We start from the raw sequence: 23738 nt of genomic DNA, 5'->3' as shown, positions 1-23738 counted from the left end.
CTTCACTTTTTCTAAGATGTTGCCTCCTAATTGATACAGATTATAAATATAAAATTTTAGGCAATAGGTTATTCTCTTAACAGAGATAAGTCCGTGATGGTCAACCAAAAGTTTCATTAGCATCATTTCTGATGTCTGGTTTTAAGGAAAATGAGAAGGAAATTATGGCAGTAAACAAAAGGAATGGTTAGTGGAAAATAGTTTTAGCAGCTTCACAGTTATGGAAAAATATGATCAACAGATGAGTACATGCATCTCAAACAAACTAAACCTAGTGCTAAATTTTATCTAAATTTTGCACTTTGACTTAATATCATTTATTTTGTTTTCTATCAAAAGTAGGTATTGATTGTGAAGTAGAATTGTCCTATAGTATCCATCTCAAAAAATGAATGAGTAAGAAAACACAGAACATCTCAGACAATACATTCAATGGCTAAAATGCTTATGTGTGTATGCATTTGCTTATTGTTATTATTTATTTTTGAACACTTATGTGGAGCTTAGTATATGCCAGACACTTGGAGGGGAGTATAAAACAGATATTAATTTAAATATCACCACAACCCTTTAAGCAGGTATTTTGGTTATTCTTGGGTAATAGAAAACATTGAGTAGCAGAAAGATGAAATAACCTGTATAACCAAGGTCATACAGTTAATAAGTGGCAGAGCAGGGCTATGGATCCAGGTGGTATTATAGTTGTCCTGATCCACGTAAAATAAGAAAGAGAAGGAAGATATTAGTAGGGGATTCTTTTTACTTCTTAAAAGCAGCTTAGTTTGTTTCACACTTTAGTGATGAAACACTAGCTAGTCAGGTGGTGATGAGTGACTGATCCAGGCGAACTTCGGCAAGTTTCTTAATTTCTGAGGCTCAGTTTTGGCACAGGAAAATGGCAATAATAATACCTATTTCATAGTATTGTTGGAAGGATTAAATAAGGTTAGATCTTAGGATGGTGCTAGCATGCAGGAGGCATGCAATGAGGAGTAGATACCATTAACACCATTTATTATATTGTAGTTATGTATAACATGTCACATTATTATAGATGTTAGGGTGTTGTATGTTTGCATTCTAGTAGTAATTGGTGTAATTTGATTAAATAGCTATATTAATCCCTGCCACCTTAACTGTAAATTAGCCAAATCTATTGTCTTATTTATTCTAATATTTGCAATATCTAGCACAAGACAAACCATATAGGTTGCAAATGAAAGGAAATCTAGGTGTTTGTAAGACTTTGTTCAAAGCTGAAGATACGGAGTAAATAATCTCCAGTTGTCCACTCTTTGACTTTTTAAAAAATCAAACTATTGAAAAATAGTGATTATTTATTATTTCTTTACTCTTATAATAATAAACAAATATTAATATAAATAATCATTATCATCTCCCATATATTGAGTGCTTACTATGTTTCAGGTACTATGCAAATCCTCTTATGAATAATATATTATTTAATAATTTCTATGATGCTCTCGAACAACCCTATGAGGTAAGTGTCATTATCTCCTGGCTGCAGAAGGCTAAACTGAAGCTTAAAAGAACTAAGCCAACAAGCAACTTTCTCTAACCACACAGATAATTGGTGGTAGAATGAGGATATGAACGGAGGTCTTTCTGACATTAAAGTCCCCGCATCACTAATCACTATAATTCCAACAACAACTTTTAAAAATAAAACAACATTAGAAATATATTTTACATTTCATGAAATATAAAAATTAAAACATGACACTGCTTTTATAAAGCAAAGGGCAAGCCTGTTTTAATAAAGGCATACAATATAATTTATGCATTTGCAACTTGCTACCTGAATAAGTTGAAGAGGCATATGGAGGGTAGAGGTTTGAAGACCTGCAGAACAAGTGTTAGAAAATAACAAATACATCCTAGGTAGGAGACTACAACACACATAAGGAATAAAAACCCAATCATACCCTTTGTAGAAAAATCTAATGAAAAGCACTCATGTTAAAAAACAAAATCAGGGCCAGATGTGGTAGGCCATGCCTATAATCCCAGCACTTTGGGAGGCTGAGGCAGGTGGATCACCTGAGGTCAGGATTTCGAGACCAGCCTGGCCAATATGGTGAAAACCCATCTCTACTAAAAACACAAAAATTAGCTGGGCATGGTGGCACGTGCCTGTAATCCCAGCTACTTGAGAGGCTGAGGCAGGAGAATGGCTTTTGAACCTGGGAGGTGGAGGTTGCAGTGGGCCAAGATCGTGCCACTGCATTCCAGCCTGGGTGACAGAATGAGATTCTGTCTAAAAGAAAAACAAAACAAAACAAAACAACAACAAAAAAACAGACAACTTACGTAGTTTTCTATAGAAACATGAAACTAAAATGCTTTATTAATGGCAATTATTTCAAGATATCAGGATAGTTTCTGATTACAAAACAGAGAACCACTTCACATCCTTTGATGTCCAACACTCTGATCACAAATGACAAATCTGAGCCTACAAAGCTAGAGTAGACCGATACTACATACAGCAAGGTACATCTGCTTCCAAGTATTAAAGTATTTGATGCTGACTTTAGAAAAATCTTTTTATATCTAAGCTATATCAGTAAAAACTGAAAAGGAAGCATATACACTGAATAGGATAAAATTCAAAAGAATCAAGTTTAAACAATTCAATTTAGAGAGAGGCCTATATAAAGCTACAAAGCTGCCTATAAGATTAACACAGTGTAAATACCAGGACTTAACATGTACACTAAACAAATAACAATAATATTAATAATAGGTAATAATTACATAAGCTTACTCTGTAGCAGGTTTTATACTTAAGTGCTTTTTGGGTGTTTTATATAAATATTTGATATATGAAACAAACTATTTTTGCTACCATGGATAAATGGAAGCATCTGGCAATCTTATTTTAATCTTAGAGATGTGCAACTATGTATATAAATCTTGTAGTGTTTAATTGGATTTGGTAATGGGTATAGCAATTTTACCTTTTCTTGAGTAGATTCTTACATTTTGGATAAAAATACAATTTCAATTCAGCATCTAACTTCTGTAGAACTTACTGTTAAGGGGGAAAAATTGCTCAAATACAAAAGCAATTTCTTCTTCTACATGACCCTCCCCTGCAAATACCCTTCCTTTACATCTTAAAGACAGCATTTTATATATTTGTATTATTTCAATAATAATCTACAGGAAACTTAAACAAATTTACAAGAAAAAACAACCCCATCAAAAAGTGGGCAAAGGATATGAACAGACACTCTCAAAAGAAGACATTTATGCGGCCGACAAACATGAAAAAAAAAGCTCATCATCAGTGGTCATTAGAGAAATGCAAATCAAAAGCACAATGAGATACCACCATCTCATGCCAGTTAGAATGGAGATCATTAAAAACTCAGGAAACAACAGATGCTGGAGAGGATGTGGAGAAATAGGAATGCTTTTACACTGTTGGGAGTGCGAATTAGTTCAACTATCGTGGAAGACAGTGTGGCAATTCCTCAAGGCTCTAGAACCAGAAATACCATTTGACCCAACAATCCCATTACTGGGTATATACCCAAAGGAATATAAATCATTCTACTATAAAGACACAAGCACACATACATTTATTGCAGCTCTATTCACAATAGCAAAGACTTAGAAAAAACCCAAATGTCTATCAGTGATCTGTGATAGACTGGATAAAGAAAATGTGGCACATATACACCATGGAATACTATGCAGCCATAAAAAAGGATGAGTTCATGTCCTTTGCAGGGACATGGATGAAGCTGGAAACCATTATCTTCAGCAAACTAACACAGGAACAGAAAACCAAACACCGCATGTTGTCACTCACAAGTGGGAGTTGAACAAAAAGAACTCATGGACACAGGGAAGGAAACATCACACACCAGGGCCTGTTGAGGGGTGGGGGACTTGTGGAGGGATAGCATCAGGAGAAATACCTAATGTAGATGATGGGTTGATGGGTGAAGCAAACCACCGTGGCACGTGTATACCTATGTAACAAACCTGCACATTCTGCACATGTATCCCATAACTTGAAGTATAATAAAAAAAGCGAAAGTTCAAAAATATATATAAAGGCATTTTAATATGAAAAAAATAAAAAGCTAAGAAAACCTTTTATTTTAGATTCAAGGGATACACGTGTAGGTTTGTTACATGGGTATATTGCATATTGCTGAGGTTTAGGATACAAATGATCCTGTCACCCAGATAGTGAGCATAGCACCCAATAGTTTTCGACCCTTGCCCCCTTTCCTTCCTCCCTCCTCTAGTCGTCCTCAGTGTCTGTCATTGCCATCTTTATGTCCATGAGTACCCAATGTTTAGCTTCCACTTGTAAATGAGAAAATGCAGTATTTGGTTTTCAAGGGCAGTGTTTTAAAGCTGTTTGTATAAATTGTAGCAAAAGAGAAAGTAAAAGTACCTGTCAAATAGAACAAGAATGTGGTGAAATTACAGAAATACAAGTTGCATTTTCAGAGTAATATCTCTTTGTGGATAAAACTATGCAAACCATTAAAATTGACACTTGAGTAAACATACAGTATAGCTACTAAAAACATTTTTACCTTTGCTAAAAATGGGTCACATAAATCAGTATTCTTATCAAACATTTAGTGGATCCTAATGCTGTAAAATGGAGAAGGTGGAGAGTTTCACATTGATTATTATAATATATGTAAGTATTTGAAAACAGCCATTCTGTTAAAAGGGGAATCCAGAGTTATTTATTTTGCTATTTAGCCTCCCTATCTATGCAGTAGCCATGTACAGGGATAATTTATGGAACTCCTGGAAAAATTGATACATGATAATTACCTGTGCCTAATTTAGTACAGGCATTAATATGAGCAAGACAGCCAAACTATTTCATAATTGAAGAGTATCTCTTAGAAAATGAAAATTTAATTTTCTTCTGCTGCCACATTCAATTTCTCAGTGGACAGAACCTGGAGGCCACATTTTCTAGTGAATGTGATTGAATTAGAATGTATAATATCAGTAAGCATTCATTTAGAATTCTGTTAAAATACTCCTAAATAACTTTGCATCCTCACAGAATTGGAGCATTTGGAAGCATTGCACTTAATTCATGGATTTAATAGAGAAGCATTAACATTGTATTAAATTTCTCATTTTATCAAAAGGAATTCTTCATAAAACGCAAGAAAAAATACAAAATTAATTGTGAAAGGTCACTAGATGAGGGTTAACATGGACTAAATATTTTATAAGTTTAGACCTGATTTACATAGTAATTTAAATTTAATTATTAATGTTCAAAAGTAAACTGTTCTTTGGAATTAAGGTATATTGTTTACATATTTAGTATATAAATGTCAATTATCATACATTAAAAAAAACTCTTGCTAGATATTCATCAATTACCTCTCCTTAAGAATAGACTTATAACGGAATATTTCTACATATATGTATTGTCATGGAAAGTTATGCATGCTAAATATCTTAGCCAAAAAGATTTGGGTCATGATTACCTTGACTTTTGTATGTAGACAAGAAAATATGTGGCCATATATAGCCATATGCAGAAAATTGAAACTGGACCCCTTCATTACACCTTATACAAAAGTTAACTCAAGATGGATTAAAGACTTAAATGTAAAACCGAAAACTATAAAAACCCTAGAATAAAACCGAGGCAATACCATTCAGGACATAGACACAGGCAAAGATTTCATGACAAAAACATCAAAAGCAATTGCAACAAAAGCAAAACTTAACACATGGAATTTAATTGAATTAAAGAGCTTCTGCACAGCAAAAGAAACTATCATCAGAGTGAACAGACAACCTACAGAAAGGGAGGAAATTTTTCCAATCTATCCATCTGACAAAGATCTAATATCCAGAATCTACAAGGAACTTAAACATATCTACAAGGAGTAAACAATCGCATTAAAAAGTAGGCAAATGGCACGAACAGATACGTCTCAAAAGAAGACATTTATGCAGCCAACAAACATGAAAAACAGCTCAACATCACTGATCATTAGAGAAATTCAAATCAAAGCCACAGTGAGATAACATCTCATGCCAGCCAGAATGGTGATTATTAAAAAGTCAAGAAACAACAGATGCTAGCAAGGCTGTGGAGAAAAAGGAACATTTTTACACTGTCGGTGGAAATGTAAATTAGTTCAACCATTGTGGAAGACAGTGTGGTGACTCCTCAAAGATCTAGAAGCAGAAATACCATTTGACCCAGCAATCCCATTGCTGGGTATATACCCAAAGGAATATAAATCATTCTATTATAAAGATACATGCACACATATGTTCATTGCAGCACTATTCACAATAGCAAAGACATGGAATCAACCCAAATGCCCATCAAGAACAGACCAGATTAAAAAAAAAATGTTGTACATATACACCATGGAATACTATGCAGCCATAAAAAGGAATGAGATCATGCCCTTTGCAGGGACATGGATGGAGCTGGGAGCTATTATCTTCTGCAAACTGATACAGGAACAGAAAACCAAACAGTGCATGTTCTCACTTATAAGTGGGAGCTGAACAATGAGAACACATGGACACAGGGAGGGTAACAACACACACTGGGGCCTGTCAGGGGGTTGTGGGGAGGGAGAGCATCAGGATAAATAGCTAATGCATGCTGGGCTTAATACCTAGGCGATGAGTTGATAGGTGCAGCAAACCACCACGGCACACGTTTACCTATGTAACAAATCTGTACATTCTGCACATATATGCCAGAACTTAAAATAAAATAAAATAAAATATAAAAAATAGAAAATATATGGCTACATATCATTTATAGTTATATATTATGAATATATAACATGACATGGTATATCATAAATTATGACATAACATAATATTGCTTATTATGAATATATTATAAAACATAATCTTCCAGGCAAAAACTCTATAGTTCCAAATAGATCTCCTTCACTTACATAACAAACTATCAGCTAAGTTTTTAGAAACATTGATATTTACATAAAATGTGATTATTAAATGATAATTCCTAACATTAGAATAAATATGAATGGGTTAATCAGTTTTTAATAATTCATCTTTAATACTAATATCTTATTTATCATCTTAATGCTTATGGTAATTAATCATACTTGAACAATTTTCTTAATATGGAATGAGTTTTAACTACTTTCACATACACACATATATTTAATCTGTTTATATTGATATGTCTTGTTTTCTAGACTAAAATTTACACAGTACATTAATAAACATGTTCTATGTGATTACTGGCCTAGCTCTCCTACTAGGTTTTAAGGTATTTAGGGATAGAATAAACATTTTCAGTTCAATTTCATTTTGCAAACACTTACTGTGTTCTTTTTATAGGAAAGAAAACTGGCTCTACCCTAGAAGAACTTACAGAAAGAAAACTATCCCCACAAAAATATGTTATTATGGGACGGTAACAAGTAATAACAGAAAGGTGTATACGTGAAGCAAAAGTGAGGGTCACTTGATCCAGGTAGTTCATGGGATGCTTCAGGGAAGAACTGGGTCTAGAGGTGTACCCTGAAGGCTAAGCAACACTATCTTGGGAAAGAAATAGAGGAGGACATTTTAGGCCAATGCAAGAACATAAATGGAGACTCAGAGACATGAAAATAGCATGATGTATGTGGCATAATCACAAGTACATGGACAGAACATGCTACAACATGCTTGATGTGGCAAGTGGCCAGAAATGGGGTTGAGAAGGGGAAGGCATTCAGGACATTAAAGGCATTGTGTGCATCTTATTCTTTTAGCCACAGGGAGAATATTGAGCAGAGTTGCATCTTCCTGCTAATTCATGGTTGCATCTCAGCACCTAGTACAGTGACTTGCTTGCAGTTCTTCTAGCAATGTCAGAGATTGTTTCCTCTCCAGTTATAATCAACCTTAAGTATTAATAAAATACAGAAGACTGACAATGCAAATGATACTCAGAGAAAATAGATAGATGAATTTTCTAGAACCAAGCCAAGAACACTGAATTATATCTGAAAGTAGGTCTTGATGAAAAGCACTGAATGAACCAGTAAGTGAGCATGTGTTTATGGGGAGGACCACATGAGTATGAAAGAAATGACTGCGAAAGAATACTAAAAAGAAGAAAACAAAGAAGAAGGAGAAGGAGAAAGAGAAGGAGAAGGAAGAGAAGGAGAAGAACAAGAACAAGAAGAGAGCAGCACAAGAATTATGATTCGAAAGCAGTTCCAAGAGTTTTTCTAGGTCAGATTTTCATTGATAGCCCATTGTCCACACTGTGGGAAGGGTGACACAGGAACCTCTCACCTGGGCAAGTATACTTCTACTTTTTGCTTCTTCACAGAGTTTGCCCATTCTTCAACCAGCTGTGCTTTGACTAATGGCTCCAGAGTAGCAAGAGGAACTTCCTGTCTGGACAGTACCAGCATCATGCTTATTTCATCTCCTTCATACGGTATTTCTAGGACTTGGTAGATACCACCAGCTTCATTGGAGCCATCACTAAACTCCCCTAAAAAGAAAAGAAAGGCCATACAAGACACATATCACAGTTTTAAAAAAAGCTGGGGGTGAGGGATGAAAGACAGTGTACACTGCTCAGGTACGGGTGCAACAGAATCTCACAAATCACCACTAAAAAATGTTTCCATGTAACTAAAAACCACCTGTTCCCCAAAACTACTGAAATATAATCAAAAAAAAAAAATAAAAAGGTTTAAATTTGTTACATATGTTTCTTCCCAAATAGTACATAGAATACAAAGAAATTCATGCACCTGATAAAAAGCAGGTTTATATGAAAATAGGCCCTAAAATTCAAATAGATTCACAGCCCTGTATAATTTATTTTATTTTAGAATCCACAGAAATTATTTCACATTTGTAATAACACATATTCAAGACTTGCTTTTTATTTTTAAATGAGATAATTCAATATATCTAAAGTGTGGCATTAGAAACAACGAAAAGTCCTGGTTGGGAAAATAAAGCCCTGGCTCCAAGTTGAATGTAAAGCACAATTGATCAGTATTCACCTGATTTTTAAGAAGGGAAAATTTGACCATTTAATACCTGGCACTTTATTATCACGAAAACTACAAGTTTTAAAGCAAAGTTTGCAGAGTCAAAATGAAATCTAAGCATTGTAATAATATTTTGCTATTATATTTGTGGAAATTGGTATCTCTAAATTAGGTAATTAGGTAAATGAGGTAATTTGCTTTGTGCTCTATGAACTTAGCCAAATTATACACACACACATGTATATGGCCAAAACGTTTTATCTACATATAAAACCTATATGGATATAATTTTAGAGACAGGGTCTTGCTCTGCCACCTAGGCTGGGGTGCAGTGGTGTGATCATAGCTTACTGCAGCCTCGAACTCCTGGGCTCAAGCAATCTTCCTTCATCAGCCTCCCGAGTACCTAGGGCTATAGGTGTGTACCATTATGCCTAGCTAATAAACAAACAAAAACAAAAACAAAAACAAAAAAATTTGTAGAGACAGGGTCTTACTGTATTGCCCAAATGAGACCGAACTCCTGGCTTCAAGGAATCCTCCTGCCTCTGTCTCTCAAAGTACTGGGATTACAGGCATGAGCCACAGCAGCTGGCCTGTACTGTGCTTTTAAATAGAATAAAACTACTAGTTCTAACATATACTTGGCTAAAAATTAACTTTCTGTTTATGACTTAACAAATTATTACAAGTCAATATAGTAGGCAAGAAGGACTAATACCCTAAACTTCTGAAGAGTCCAATAAAACATCTTTGAAAATAATGCCAAAGATATTGAATTATATTAAAAATTATAGGCTCTCAATAAAGTATAAACAAACAATTATGTTTAGCCATATATACACGTTTAAAATCAATTTTTTTTTAAAAAGTCCCTGTATGAGAACAATGTTTGTAATTTAAAAGTGGTGCAGAGCCCAAATCAAGTGCTTCATGGAACATATGGTCCACTAAAACCTATCCTAAACCAAATGAGTTTTTGGAGTAAATCAGAACATTCTCACACAATGTCAGGTATTTTCAGATGAATAAAGCTACTCTGCAGGTGTGGTTGACTTATAAATTTGAAAATACATTGGAAACCATCAATGAATATAATATTTACTCAGAAGCGAATTAGAGGGTTTTAAAAATGGAGCCAGAAAAATTGAATGTAGCCCAAATTAGATTGACAAAGAGTTTGAGTAATGAATACTTCATGTTTTTCTTAGAAATGTGTTGATATACTGCAAGAAGACAGAAATAAAAGTAAAAAATGTCTTACCATAATAAAATTCTCCTTGTTGATACATCATCGGAATTTGGACTTCACTTTCATCATCTTTAGTGAAAGAAAAGGTTCTAGTATTTTCAGGCCTAAACTGTGACTTCCAGTTCCCCTTGAAATAGACAGCATTAATGAGGGCCAGATAAGTGGCAGCATCAAAATCCCTTGGGGATACCAAATCTTTCACCAGATCTATTTAGGAAAAAATGAATAGATAAAAATTCACGTTAAACTGGAAGACAAAGAGGCACCAGAAGATTTTCAAACTACCATCTAATAGAGTGGTCCAGAGAAACTGTACACCAACTTTACAATGAAAATAAAAAGTATCTTACTTTCAAAGGGAAAAGAGTTATATACACACAAACTATACACACACACACATACACACACATATATATACACACACACACACATATATATATATGTGCAATTAATGGGATTCAAAACATCCATATCACCTGAAATAATACTAGCAGCATCTTGATACACAAACTACAGAACAATATAAGCTTAGACTTCATCACTTTCTAGTTGCAACGATGCATGTAAAACTTAACACAGAGTAAGCACTCAATAAATGCTTCAAAGTTTATTCTGGGTTTTTTTTTTTTTTTTTTTTTTTTTACAAACAGTCTTGCTGTGTCACCTAGGTTGGAGTGCAGTGGTATGATCTCTGCTCACCGCAAACTCTGTCTCCTGGGTTCAAGTGATTCTCATGCCTCAGTCTCCTGAATAGCTGGGATTACAGGGATTACAGAGTAGCCACCACACCTGGCTAATTTCTGTATTTTTGGAAGAGATGGGGTCTCACCATGTCAGCCAGGCTGGTTACGAACTCCCAGCCTCAAGTGATCCACTCCACTTGGCCTCCCAGAGTGCTGGGATTACAGGCATGAGCCACCGCGCCCAGCCCTAAGTTTATTCTTGAACAATGTACACGATTAAATGTTATCAATTTCAAATTCTTCCCTGTGTATATTGGACATCATTCTGCCAACACACCAATTGCTTTTGGGTAGGAGAAAACAGATGAGTGAAAGCCAGTTTAAATCATGATGCATTAGTGTTTATCATCTGAACTATTCCTTTTCAAATCTATTTTAAAAGATATTGGGTCTTTGCTGTTTGCTAAAAGTGTCTAAAGGAGTTTGAAAACAAATCAGTTTTAATAGTTGAATCTACTTCATGTGGATTATCACCCTTGATTTATTCTTTGAATATTAAAAGACTAAATTAAAGTTTATTTTATTGTAATCTTTTTTTAATCTCATAGATAAAAAACATAAGACAAAAATTTGCTCTGTATTCTCTCATTGTATTAATCATGGCACTTCTTAAGGTAAAAGGTGCCTGCATCTTGGAGATTAAGGGATATTGAGTATCTGCTCACGGTTATTTTTGTTGTTGTTCCAATGTAAAGTTCAAGATTAACATGATTTGGGTAGCTTTTAAAACATGGCTTCATTTAATGAAGAGTTATAAACATTTACTTTTAATTTAGTCTCAATTTTTGGACTGTGATTTCAATTATTTTGCTGGTAAAACTGGAAAATAAAATGCTAAACTATGAAACATTTGGAAACCCTAAATACATTTTAAAAATATAAAATAGCAATAAAATTTAGAATGAATGCATCTCATTCTAATTCCTCTCCATTTTGGGGGGCTTAAAATAAGTTGCTCTTTTGAAAATGAATCATATACAAATGTTTTAAATTATTAATGAAGTTCTTTGGTTCAAAAGCCAACAAACATCTATAAACTCTGATTTTTAACTCCTTCTTACTCTATTTTAATCATATTGTTATGAGAGCCAACTGCCATTCTATCTAGTAACTAATTTATTAAATAGGACAAGCAAAATTCCATAAAGTGGTTAAGATTACAGAGGAAACCCATCAATCAGAGAGTATAGATTTCAGATTATCACTGTCAAATTCTATATATGCCAAAAGATTTAACTTCTTTCTCAAATGTTCATTCATAACAATGTTTCTCAAATAGAACATAATCTATACAAAATTATTATTAGATATCCAACTAAATGCCCCAAACATTCAAAATGCAAAATGAGCAAGGGGGAAATACTTTCAGAAGTTAAAGACAGTTAAAACTAAGCTACCAGAGGAAGAAAGGATCCAAGTGACATACTGTTTGTGCTATTCTCCACCCACTTATTGATGTAGTTGGCCACGGCTACATTTTGACTGAAGTCCACATGATTTACTTCTGCATTAAAATATTTTTTCATCATTTGCAAAAACTCCTCATTGATATGAAATCCATTTTGCACAAACAAGGAATTGGCAATTTTCATCACATACTGGCTCTCTTTAGCAGTTACCATGTTAGAAAACTCCTTCAAGAAAGAAAATTCTTCACCTGAAAGATTAGAAAGGATAAGTTTATTTGCAGAACAAACACGGTGAAAGGTCAAGGAGAGTGGAGGAGCATTAAAGCACAGCAAGGGAGATTAACCGAACAGGCACCCGGGGGAAAAGTGCCAGGCTTTCCCCCACATTGATATGGTCCAACACTTGTACTATTTCTAGATGTTCAAATTAACTTTTTGCAAGTTAATATCATCTACTGATATTATTTATTTCATTGCTATTTTGCTACAATCTATAGAGAATGTTTTCTTTCAAATTACTAGGTTACTTTGATTAAATTAGACTTCCTTTATACTATTAGAAACAAATATCTAGTTTAAAATTCAAGATCATCCTTTACATTTTACTCAGTAGACCTTTTAATTTTAAAACTAGAAAAGCCATTAGAAATTGTTTTAATTTTTAACTTTTTAATGTGCTAATTCACATGTATATCAGAGCATTAAAACAGAAATCAAACATCATGTCAAAGTGATTACAAAATATCATTAGGCTAGAAATTTCCCACAATACATAGAACACTTCAAAAAAAATCTTGGATGCTATTTAAACAAAAGGATACTGCTGATTTTAAGCAAAAATTTCTGATATTTTTAGCAAACTATGCTGTCTTTCTTTGTAGTACTCATCATATTTGTAATTTTTCATTTATTTGTGTGATAAATAGGTGCCTCTCCTTCTAGACTGAAAACTCTAGAATAATGTTTGCTTTTTTAAATCACAATGAGTTTATGTAAATCATAATAATTTTTAAAAGATGTAATTTCCTAAGATTCATTCAGCCAGAAATGGGACTAAGAATTAACATATTTCTTGGGTTTCCTAATCCTTCTAGGCATACCATTTCAATGAGATTATTTTTTACCCTGTGTAAATATTGCTGCATCTGGAATAAGAAGACAACATAACTGAGTTAAAGTCAAATTCAACTGTCTTGAGAAATCAAACCTGATCATTCTTACCATTTTTCAGGCTGTCATATCCCATTGAGTGGCGGATTTCTTTCTGGGTAGACCCTTGGGCCCCAAGTTCCATCATTCCCATTGCAAGAGCAATACTCAATGGAGAGAAGATAATATTTTCATCTTCACCAGTGGCTCTAAGACGATTATACATATTCACTGACAAGTCAGCAATGGCTTCCTCAGGGAAAGTGGCCCCTACAGTCATACTTTGCAGAACCAGCAAAGAGAAGAGTCCAAGGAGAGCCATATTGTAACAGTTTCAAGTCTAAAAAACAATAATTTACATATTAATTATTAGTTATCTCTATAACAGAAGTCTCATGGAAGGATATGTTGGGAGGTTCTACTTTTAAAAAGTCAATTAACAGTCAAATGAACAAATAAGACAGCTAAGTTCTGAGGATTCTCCCAGGAACAAGGCACCATGGTCCCCACCCTCATGGGATTAAGAGTATGTATAGTTACTTATACAACAAGTAATTACAAGTCATGTTTGGTGAAACTAATTTATCAGTTTTTCATAGCCTTACCAAATACGGTTTGATCATGATTTTGAATGGACTTACACTAGATTCCACTAAACTACATAGGTCTAGGACAAGTACAATGAAAACCAAAAGATATTTACAGGGCTTAAGATGAACTAGCACAGCTAGGCATTTGAAAATGTCACTTCACCCATTTATAAAATAAATGCATCTTGCAGCTGGGTTACCAACTGGTGAGCAGAGATCAGACATATACCTGCCTCAAATCCCAGTTTATTCATTCCAGGTTGCAGAGCCCACAGGACGTGGTAACCCAGAGAAGGAGCAGACTCAGCACATCCTTGTATGATTGTTTCTCACATATTGGTTCCTATGAGGCTGCTGCTCTCCGTGACAATCTTTGGGCAGGGAGGAGGAGCCCCCTACCAAAGTTGAGAATGAAACTGAATTCTTGCTACGACACATTCCATTTATATTCAGACTTATGTTACCATTTCAGCTTACACCAAACAAACGGGTATTTCTATTTAAATTAATATTTATAATGATCAGGCTCATCCGGTTCTTGAACCAAATTGAAGGGCATCAAGGCCACATTTTCTCTTGGAGAAAAAAAGCACCATCAGAGCCCAGATATCTCTGAATAATATCTCTGCTTCTTGGCGTGCCAGTGTTCCAGAAGCCCTGTCTTCCCACAGACAGCCTGACTTGTGCACACTGGGGACACGATTTCCTCTTTCCTTTGTATTCTCCCATTTTGTCACTGCAGGCATTTAGAAAGCTAAACTGTTTATTCATACAATTAAGTAACTTACTTGTTCTAAATCATTTAATAAAATCACTAAAACAACATGTAAGGTGATATTGAGCAAAAGGATTTGGAAAACTGTATTTTAATTATGGTCGAGCATTAATAGTCTCCATTACTCAATTAACAGAGTACATACACATTTAACTGAAGAGCAGAGTGATTCCAACAGGCTTATGAATCAGAAGATCCTAATCACTCCTGTAACATTTATTTGTAACTCCAATTTCAGAGAACTGCCTGGTGACTTTGTAAGTCCTTCACATTTTAATGTTAGAAGCATCAGTTTTTTCATCTGAAAAGTTCCAAAGTCCTCTGCCCTCACCCCTTCACCCTCCTGCATTTGTATGTAAGTTTAAATAGTTATTGCTTGTTTAGGAAGGTAAGTCTCAGCCTCTTTGTAAATATGAACTCTCATCACCTCCGTTGCTAATGGGATGACGGCTAATGGGAGACGGAGTACACTGCTGCAGGGCAGGCTCTGTCACTCATGCAGCATTGGGATAAAGTCAGGTGCCAAGAGCACAGCAGCCTTGCTAGTCTACTGATTTCAGCCACCTTTGGGGGGCTGCCACCACTTTGGCATTCTTACTTCCTTTTGTACTCCAGAGAACTCCAGGAAAAGGCAGAAGCTTTACTCGTGGTGATGCATGCAGTAGGTTTAAACAAACCTACTGTACTGCAAGTTGTATAAAAGTATAATACAATTACATATATACACAATACTTGATAATGATAATAAATGACTATTTTGCTGGTTTATGTATTTACTATACCATACTTCTTATCATTAAAAAAAAATAATAACTGTTAAACAGCCTCAGGCAGATCCTTCAGGAGGTATTCCAGAAGAAGGCACTGTTATCACAGGAGATGACAGCTCCATGGGTGTTACTGACCCTGAAGACCATCTAGTGGGATAAGATGTAGAGGTGGAAGACAGTGATATTGATTATCCTGATCATGTGCAGGCCTCGGCGAATATGTGTATTTGTGTCTTAGCTTTTAACAAAAATGTTTAAAAGTAAAAATACAAAAATAAAAAGTAGAAAATTAGAAAAAAGCTTATAGAATAAGGATACAAAGAAAGAAAATGCTTTTGTACAGCTGTACAATGTGTCTGTGTTTTAAGCTAAGTGTCGTTACACACTTACACACTTACTGAACGCAGCTTGCATGGGTAGAAGTTCTTTGGGTAAGTGAGTGAGTGAGAGGTAAGTGAATGTGATGCCTAGGACATTGCTGTACACTACCGGAGCTGGACGCAGTGGCATTACAAAACAGTCAAAAATTTTTTTAAACATCTAAAACTTTATAAAGTATAAAAATTATACTAAGTGAAGGTTAATTTATTATTGAAGAAAGAAAGGCATTTTTAATAAATTTAGTATAGCCAAAGTATACAGTGTTTATAAATTCTATGGTTAACATACAGTAATGTTCTAGGCATCACATTCACTGACCACTCATTCACTGATTTACCCAGAAAACGTCTACCCATGCAAGCTCCAAGTGTCCTTTACAGGTACATCGGTACATCATATTTTATTTTCTCCAAGTCCTTTTTTTTTTGAGATGGAGTTTCACTCTTGTCACCCGGGCTGGAGTACAATGGTGCAGCCTTGGCTCGCTGCAACTTCCACCTCCTGGGTTTAAGCGATTCTCCTGCCTCAGCCTCCCAAGTAGCTGGGATTACAGGCATGGTCCTGGCTAATTTTTGTATTTTTAGTAGAGACAGGATTTCACCATGTTTGCCAGACTGGTCTCGAACTCCTGACCTCAAGTGATCTAACAGCCTCGGCCTCCCAAAGTGCTGGGATTACAGGCGTGAGCCACCGTGCCTGGCCTACGGTGGCTCTTTAAGAAAATATATCTTTTTAAGAATGGGGAGAAGAATAAATCATCCCTGCAGGAAAATACATGCACGTGGATAGCAGAAAATTATATCCACTGGCCAGAATATTCAGTGACCTCGGGTTAAAAACCTCTGGTTTACAGCAGATGGTCAGATGGAAAAAAAAAAAAAAAAAGCAATGTTATATGGACCTGCAGCTCTGCTGGTTTTTCTTACTGGGGAAAACGGGATGTCAAAACCACAGATGTATCTTTGGGCTTCTAGACTCCTGGAAAGAGCTCCCATTGTGTTTGTGGGAGAGGGCTCTGCCAGAGCAGTGGGCAGCAGGCCACTGATGACACATTCTGCCAAGAAATTTGGACCATGTGGCTGTGAATTGTGGGAGCAGGCCCTGTCAGGGAACTCTTTCAGAGAGTTGAAATAACTGCTCTGGAAACACATGTGTCTATCCACAGTTAAGTGATCTTTCTTCCTTTTGAAGGCAAGATGTCCAGCTTGCAAGCAAAATTACTTCTGCTAGCCTGCTCTAGCCTCTCTGCTGCTGGTTGCTGGTTGCTGGCTCCCTCCTCTGCCTCTGCTGCCTCTGACTTCTCCTGAGTGTTGGGTAGTTATTTTTAGTTTCTAGGTTTTGGGCTGGGTGGGGGCTGGAGGGAGTGGTTTCCTTGTTCTACATTTTAAGTGTTGATATCCTCCATAGATCTAGTCCTGGCCCTTCTCTTTTCTTGGTAGTACACTTCTCACGCCCACTGGTGAACTCTGAAAACCAAGATATTTCAACTATTATATCTATTAAGATTATTCCCAAATAAGTAAAATTATAGCTCTGGCTTCATTTTTCTCTTAATTTCTGATACGCATTGGTAATTGTTCTTGGGATATTTATTCTTTGACGCCTGCCAGCAGTTTGAATTCAAGGAGGCCCAAACAGGCCTCCTTATCTTTTCAAACTTACTCTTTTTTCTTTCAACATAAAAGCATTTGACTCCCCTCCATCTCTTTTTCCCTCATGTTCAATTCATTGTCAAACACTCATTCCATGTTGCACCCTGGCACCTCTCCTGTTGATCATCCCATGGCCATTCCCATGGCTACGATGGTAGTTCTTCCTCTCAATGCATCTCAAGGACTATACCAATGGTTCTGGTTCCCAGCCACTCTCTGAACTGCTATTGCCCCTGCAATCCAACATATGCTGATCCTTCAAATCAATTGTCTTGATATTCCTTATGACCAGCTTATTCCTATGTTTACAAAATCTCAGGAGTTCTCTCATCCTTGTAGACCAAAGCCCAAAATCTTTAGTCCTGAATATAACACAGCATTTGTACTGTGACCTAGCATAACTTTCTACTTACTACTCCTTCATAGATCCTGTAACTCTAGCCAGACTCCCTTTTGCATCAGATACACCAGAATTTTCCTCTCCTGTTACTGGCTTATATAGTTCTGTTTCTGAAACTAACCTAGCCCAAGTTCCATATGTTCAAATCCAAAGCATTTCTCCAGGTTCTGTTCTATTTTCATCTCCTTCATGAATACCCGCTTGGTTCTTCATTTAAAACAGCAACTTCCTCCTCTGAAATCCTGGCAAATTTCTATCTCTACCTCTCCAATAGCACATACCACTGCTTCCTTCTGTTACAGGTAATTTCATACATGGATCATCTCTTGTCCTAAGCTTTTTGAGGGCACAAATGGAAGGATATTCATCTTTCCATATCTTAGGATAATCAGAATGAGCACCTAATGAATTACACATAGTAGGTGCCAAATAAATATTTATTAAATTAATATAGTGTGAAGGCCCATAATGCTGTATCAGAAGGAACAGCAAGACAGCAAGAGTAATTGTCACTTCTAAATTGTTGAGGCTAATTTACTTTTAGCCCAGGGGTAGTAGCTCAATTTTTTCTTCTCTTTGAAAAAGTGTTTCATCTTTCCAGCCCGATAAAGTGGTATCATCACCAATGACTGGACACGTAATATAATAACAAGTACATTACCTCAAACAATCGCAGAAGGTGGTACCAAAAGATTACAACATTAACATTAGTTTACAAAATGCCGGAGACCTACTATTAATCATAATAATCAATACATTCTCAAATGAGTTTGTATACTTTCACATAGATAATTACTTTGGAGATTTCTTATTTTTCTAGCTACTCTGTAAAATGCCTTTACATAAAAATAACAAGGGGCTGCAGTACCAGAATAGTAGTAGATAGTGCTATGGTAGTAGAAAGGTAGAAGTAGGTTAGCTATGAATAAATTACCCTTATTTCTTGCATTTCTCTGCTTTGTCGCCAGTGGTAGATTAAGTTGCATATAAGTGCGTATGTGTATACTACTTTAGAAAACACTTCATTAAAACAAGGGAACTTCTTGTAATTGAGGTATGATGAATCACAAAACTGAAAGTCAGCATTAAAAAAAAGATAGTGTTTTTTAACTTACCTGGTAGTTCATCTAATTTATAAGGAGATTATTCATAAATGCATCTTGTTGCTTTTTTATAACCCAATTATTTTAAAATAATAAAAAATGGTTTCATAATTGTGAGTTGAGAAAAAGAGAGAGGTGCCCTTTAGTAGCTGAGAAAAATGCTTGAGGGAGGACCTTTCTCCAGCAAAAAAAGAAAAAAGAAAAAAGCCACAAGAAATAACTAGGGAGAAATGCCTAACAAAAAGAACACTGTATTGGAAGATCCCCTGCCTGTTAATTGTCAGACTTTTGTATGCAAAGGACTAGTAATTCCTTTAATCAAAAGAACTGCTTAATTTTTGTTCTACGAATACATTGCACTGCTAAATTTTTGTTCTACTAATATATTGGGGTGGCAACAAAAAAATTTACAAAAATGATGCCTCTTATAATCATACAAAAGAATGAATACATCGATTGCATAAAAAATGAATATTTCAACATGAAAATAAAACAATCCCTTGAAGTGGATATTTCTGAATTCATAAAAATTCACTACTTTTTTTTTTTATTTTGCAACACATAGGTGAAAACTTTATTATGGGTGTTTGGACAACTGGGAGTTTGGAAACCACTGCTTTAACTTTGGTTAATAATAGCTACCTTGGTGAAATTTGGAATAAGTTAAAGTTTCCAGGCCTTTGTTTCCTGATTTGCTAAGAGAAAGGCACAATTACATCAGCAGCAATGAAGCTAGGAACTTTGTCAAAAAAACTTTTCAAAAAAAAGGGGGATCACACTTTGTGAAACAATCTGTATTTTAGAAATCTGTAATTTCACAAATTCCTCATGTATAGTGCTCCTTCCCTTTCCCAATTCTAATAAATCTTACAATCTATGTCCAAAGAATTCAGCTGATCATCATACAGACAATTATGTGTCAGAGCTGTCATTTCCTGTGCATGTGCCATAGCCTGGACAAGTGTGTACTGTAGGCTATTTGTTTATCCTTGTTCCCTCAGTTGAATTGTTTCCATTGGTCCTGCCTCTCACCATAGAGTTTTCCTTAAACTTGGATGTAGACTTGTCCTCAATAGGATGTACTGTGATGGCAGAACTGAACAGAAAAGGTCTATGTATGCAGAAGAGAATGAAGAGCACCAGAGGATGTAAATTTACTGTAAGTGATGCAAATATTCATCACTCAAGAAATGAACCAAGTGATTCTCTTGTAAAATAACAATTAAATGTTTTACAGAGGACCCAAGAATAGAAAACACATGCAAATAGAAAAATTTGTGCAAGTTAATAAATCTTTTGGCCTTGGGTTATTCAAAAGGATTGTCTGTTGGATGCCAACCAGCACAGTTAAAGGCAGAAGGATTTGTCAGTCTTTCAGAATAGATCACAGCATTTTCCAAGCTAGGAAAAGTGAATAACCCATGAATGCTATGCTGAGGACAACTGCTTAGGTGGTAAGCCATCAAAACCTTCCTTATAATTTTCAAAATTAGCTGTATAACCTCAAGTACATAATTAAATTGGAGTGTGTGTAGAAAGAGTAGGAGTATGGGGTGGATTATGTAGAAAATATCCCAGTGTTCTTTGAAATGCTTTAAGATTACATTTTCAATCACAAAGCTGCTAAAAAGGTTTCAATCAGGAAATGCACTATGAAAGTATCATGTCATATGCATGATAAGTGATGGACAAAGTGATTCAGAAGAATGTTAAAAAGGTTTAAACTGCTGTTTACTGAGGGAATAATATGCCATGGTATGAACATAACTACATTTTCTAAAGAATTTTATCCTTTTCAAATTTTCTTTCTTCTCCAAAAAACCATTACTAAATTGAGATGTCTCTTAAAGCCAATAAGCCAGAATCCATGAAATAAGGAACTACAAAGAGGTTTAATTCTGTAGTATTATCCATGAAATTATGATATAAATGATTTAATCCTTTCTCCTTTTTCTCTTTCTTTTGCCTCTCCCTCCAGGTACCCAGCTTACTGTGACCTTTTCCATACACTCTTCACTTGGAGTTTGTAATAGGAGACATGTTCTTTTTTTCCGTACTATTGAATCAAACAAAAGGGAAAGCTCCTCAGGCATCTCTCAAATAAGGTGAACTTGAAAAAATGGCCAGGTACATCAAAGTGGCATAACCATGGAAAGAGTAACATATGAAGAGTTAATTTAACAGAAAAAAAAATCATCAAAGACTTGGGAATGGGCCAAGATGATTACTGAATGTCTTCAATTATTAGGTATTATTGAAAACATACATTTTGAGGTTGTCTGACTCTATGTGTTTTGAAGTTTTCTTTGAACAATTTTACAACTCTTTATGTTGTAGAAAACTAGTCATGAGGCAAATGATTCTGGTCCATAATAATGCACAACATACATGTATAGTGGAATGCAATTGATTATTGCCCTGTGGATATTGGCCAGTTTGCATCTATTAAGCAAATGTATTTTGGTATTTCTGATAGGTTTATATATTCATGTGCTTTTTGGATCCTTTCCTGAATTGGTTCTAATAGCGTACTGGTTATCTCATTAATTATTGAGCTAACAAAATCTTTGATATGTGTTCGTTTTGCATTTGTATGAGAGTCAAGATTATAACCTTCTTAAAAATAATTATCATTTAATTGGTTTAAAAAAATTTTAAGCTATAAATTTTTCTTTTAAGAATATGTATTTTCATAGAATAATTCAATAATTAGAGTAGGAAAGTACTGGAATATTAGCCTTTTCTTTTTTTTTTTTTTTTTTTTTGAGGCGGAGTCTCGCTCTGTCGCCCCGACTGGAGTGCAGTGGCCAGATCTCAGCTCACTGCAAGCTCCGCCTCCCGGGTTTACGCCATTCTCCTGCCTCAGCCTCCCGAGTACCTGGGACTACAGGCGCCCGTCACCTCGCCCGGCTAGTTTTTGTATTTTTAGTAGAGACGGGGTTTCACTGTGTTAGCCGGGATGGTCTCGATCTCCTGACCTCGTGATCCGCCCATCTCGGCCTCCCAAAGTGCTGAGATTACAGGCTTGAGCCACCGCGCCCGGCCTATTAGCCTTTTCTTAATCACTAAGCATTCCTTAATCATTGCTTGAATTTATACTGTATCAGTGATAGCCCAAAATGATTTGGTAGAACTCTGTAGCTTGGAATTACTGATCACATAGCAACTAGCACTGACCTGGCTGTGCTACAGGTGAAATTGCCTTTGCAGAGATTATAGTAGCAGACTACATCGAACACAGCTGACATCATCTTGCTTCTAACATCACAAGTTAACTGTCCTTGCTCATTCCTGGGCATAGGCCAACCAAACTATGAGAGGAATTTAGCTTATGGTTTACTTTTAAAGCAATGATGATAATAGTCTCTTCCCCAAACTAACTCCTTTCTTGTTTGGGAACTGAAACTGACTTCATAAAACTAATGAAAGGCCACAAGGTTAGAATTATGGTAAGGGCCTGAATTCTGCCAACCTATAAGCCTAGTTAACTGATAATCAGCCATTGTTCTCTAGCTTGCTTACTGTTCAGGAATCATGTAGCCAGAGGTCACAAGATTTGGAACTTTCCTAATTGCTCCTATAAATCACATCACTATTATCAAAATCTAAGATTTATCTTTGAGATATTTTTCAGAGTTTTAAATTCAGGTGGACCAACTGATGCCACCCAGATCAGTGACTCACACAAAGGAACTGACTCAATTGGTCCTGTGATCCCCACCCAGAGACTGACTCAGCTTCCAGAGACAGTTTGAATCTCCTAAGATTTCATCCCCAACCAATCAGCAAAACCCCTAGCTCCCTGCCCACCAAATTATCCTTACAAACCATAGCCTTTGAGATCTCAGGAAGGCACATTTGAGAAATATCTCCTGTTCTACTGCTCAGCTGCCTTGTGATAATTAAAATTCTTTCTCTGCTGCAACAGTGTTGTCTTAGTATATTGGCTTTATCTGTGCAGCAGGCAAGAAGAACCCGTTGGGCTGTAACACAGGTCTAAAATTATTGGTTATTTTACATGCATCCAAGAGTACAGTTGGGCCTGATAACTTGCTCATTTGGGGACTAACAAGTTGTCTTAGTCTGTTTTCTGTTGCTATAATAGAATAACCACAGATTGGGTAATATATAAGGAAGAGAAGTTTATTGGCAAATGATTCTGAATGCTGGGAAGTCCAAGAGCATAGCACCAGCATTGGATGAGGTTCATCCCATTGTAGAAGGTTGAAAGGTAAAAACACAAGAGAAGATGAGAGAGGGCAGTATGAAGAGGAAACAGAGACCAAACTCCTGCAATAACCAGCCCATTCCCATGATAACAGCATCAATCCATCCATGAGGGCAGAGCCCTCATAGCCCAATAACCTCCAAAGCCCCACCTCTTAACATTGTTACAGTGGCAATCAAGTTTCCAACACATACACTTTTGGAGGGCACATTCAAACTGTAAAACAATCTAGTCCTAGAAATGTTTGGAAA

General features: G+C 35.8%; 1 protein-coding gene across 4 annotated transcripts in view; it reads right to left on the bottom strand.

Annotated features, from left to right (window-relative positions):
• Positions 1–23738, bottom strand: part of SERPINI1 (serpin family I member 1) — an 87094-nt gene that overhangs the window by 20297 nt on the left and 43059 nt on the right. For all 4 annotated transcript variants that reach the window (XM_033211626.1, XM_033211627.1, XM_033211629.1 and 1 more), the window contains exons 2-5: positions 13661–13928; positions 12457–12687; positions 10300–10494; positions 8320–8524 (exon numbers count right to left, since the gene is read on the bottom strand). In XM_033211626.1, the coding sequence (XP_033067517.1) occupies positions 8320–8524; positions 10300–10494; positions 12457–12687; positions 13661–13910 (881 nt within the window). In that variant the 5' untranslated portion in view covers positions 13911–13928. The remainder of the gene's footprint in view (positions 1–8319; positions 8525–10299; positions 10495–12456; positions 12688–13660; positions 13929–23738) is intronic.

The sequence above is a fragment of the Trachypithecus francoisi genome, unplaced genomic scaffold (assembly GCF_009764315.1).
Source record: "Trachypithecus francoisi isolate TF-2019V2 unplaced genomic scaffold, Tfra_2.0 Lachesis_group0, whole genome shotgun sequence".
Classification (NCBI taxonomy): domain Eukaryota; kingdom Metazoa; phylum Chordata; class Mammalia; order Primates; family Cercopithecidae; genus Trachypithecus; species Trachypithecus francoisi.
The sequence above is the reverse complement of the archived record's forward strand: the minus strand, read 5'-3'. Positions and strand labels throughout refer to the sequence as shown.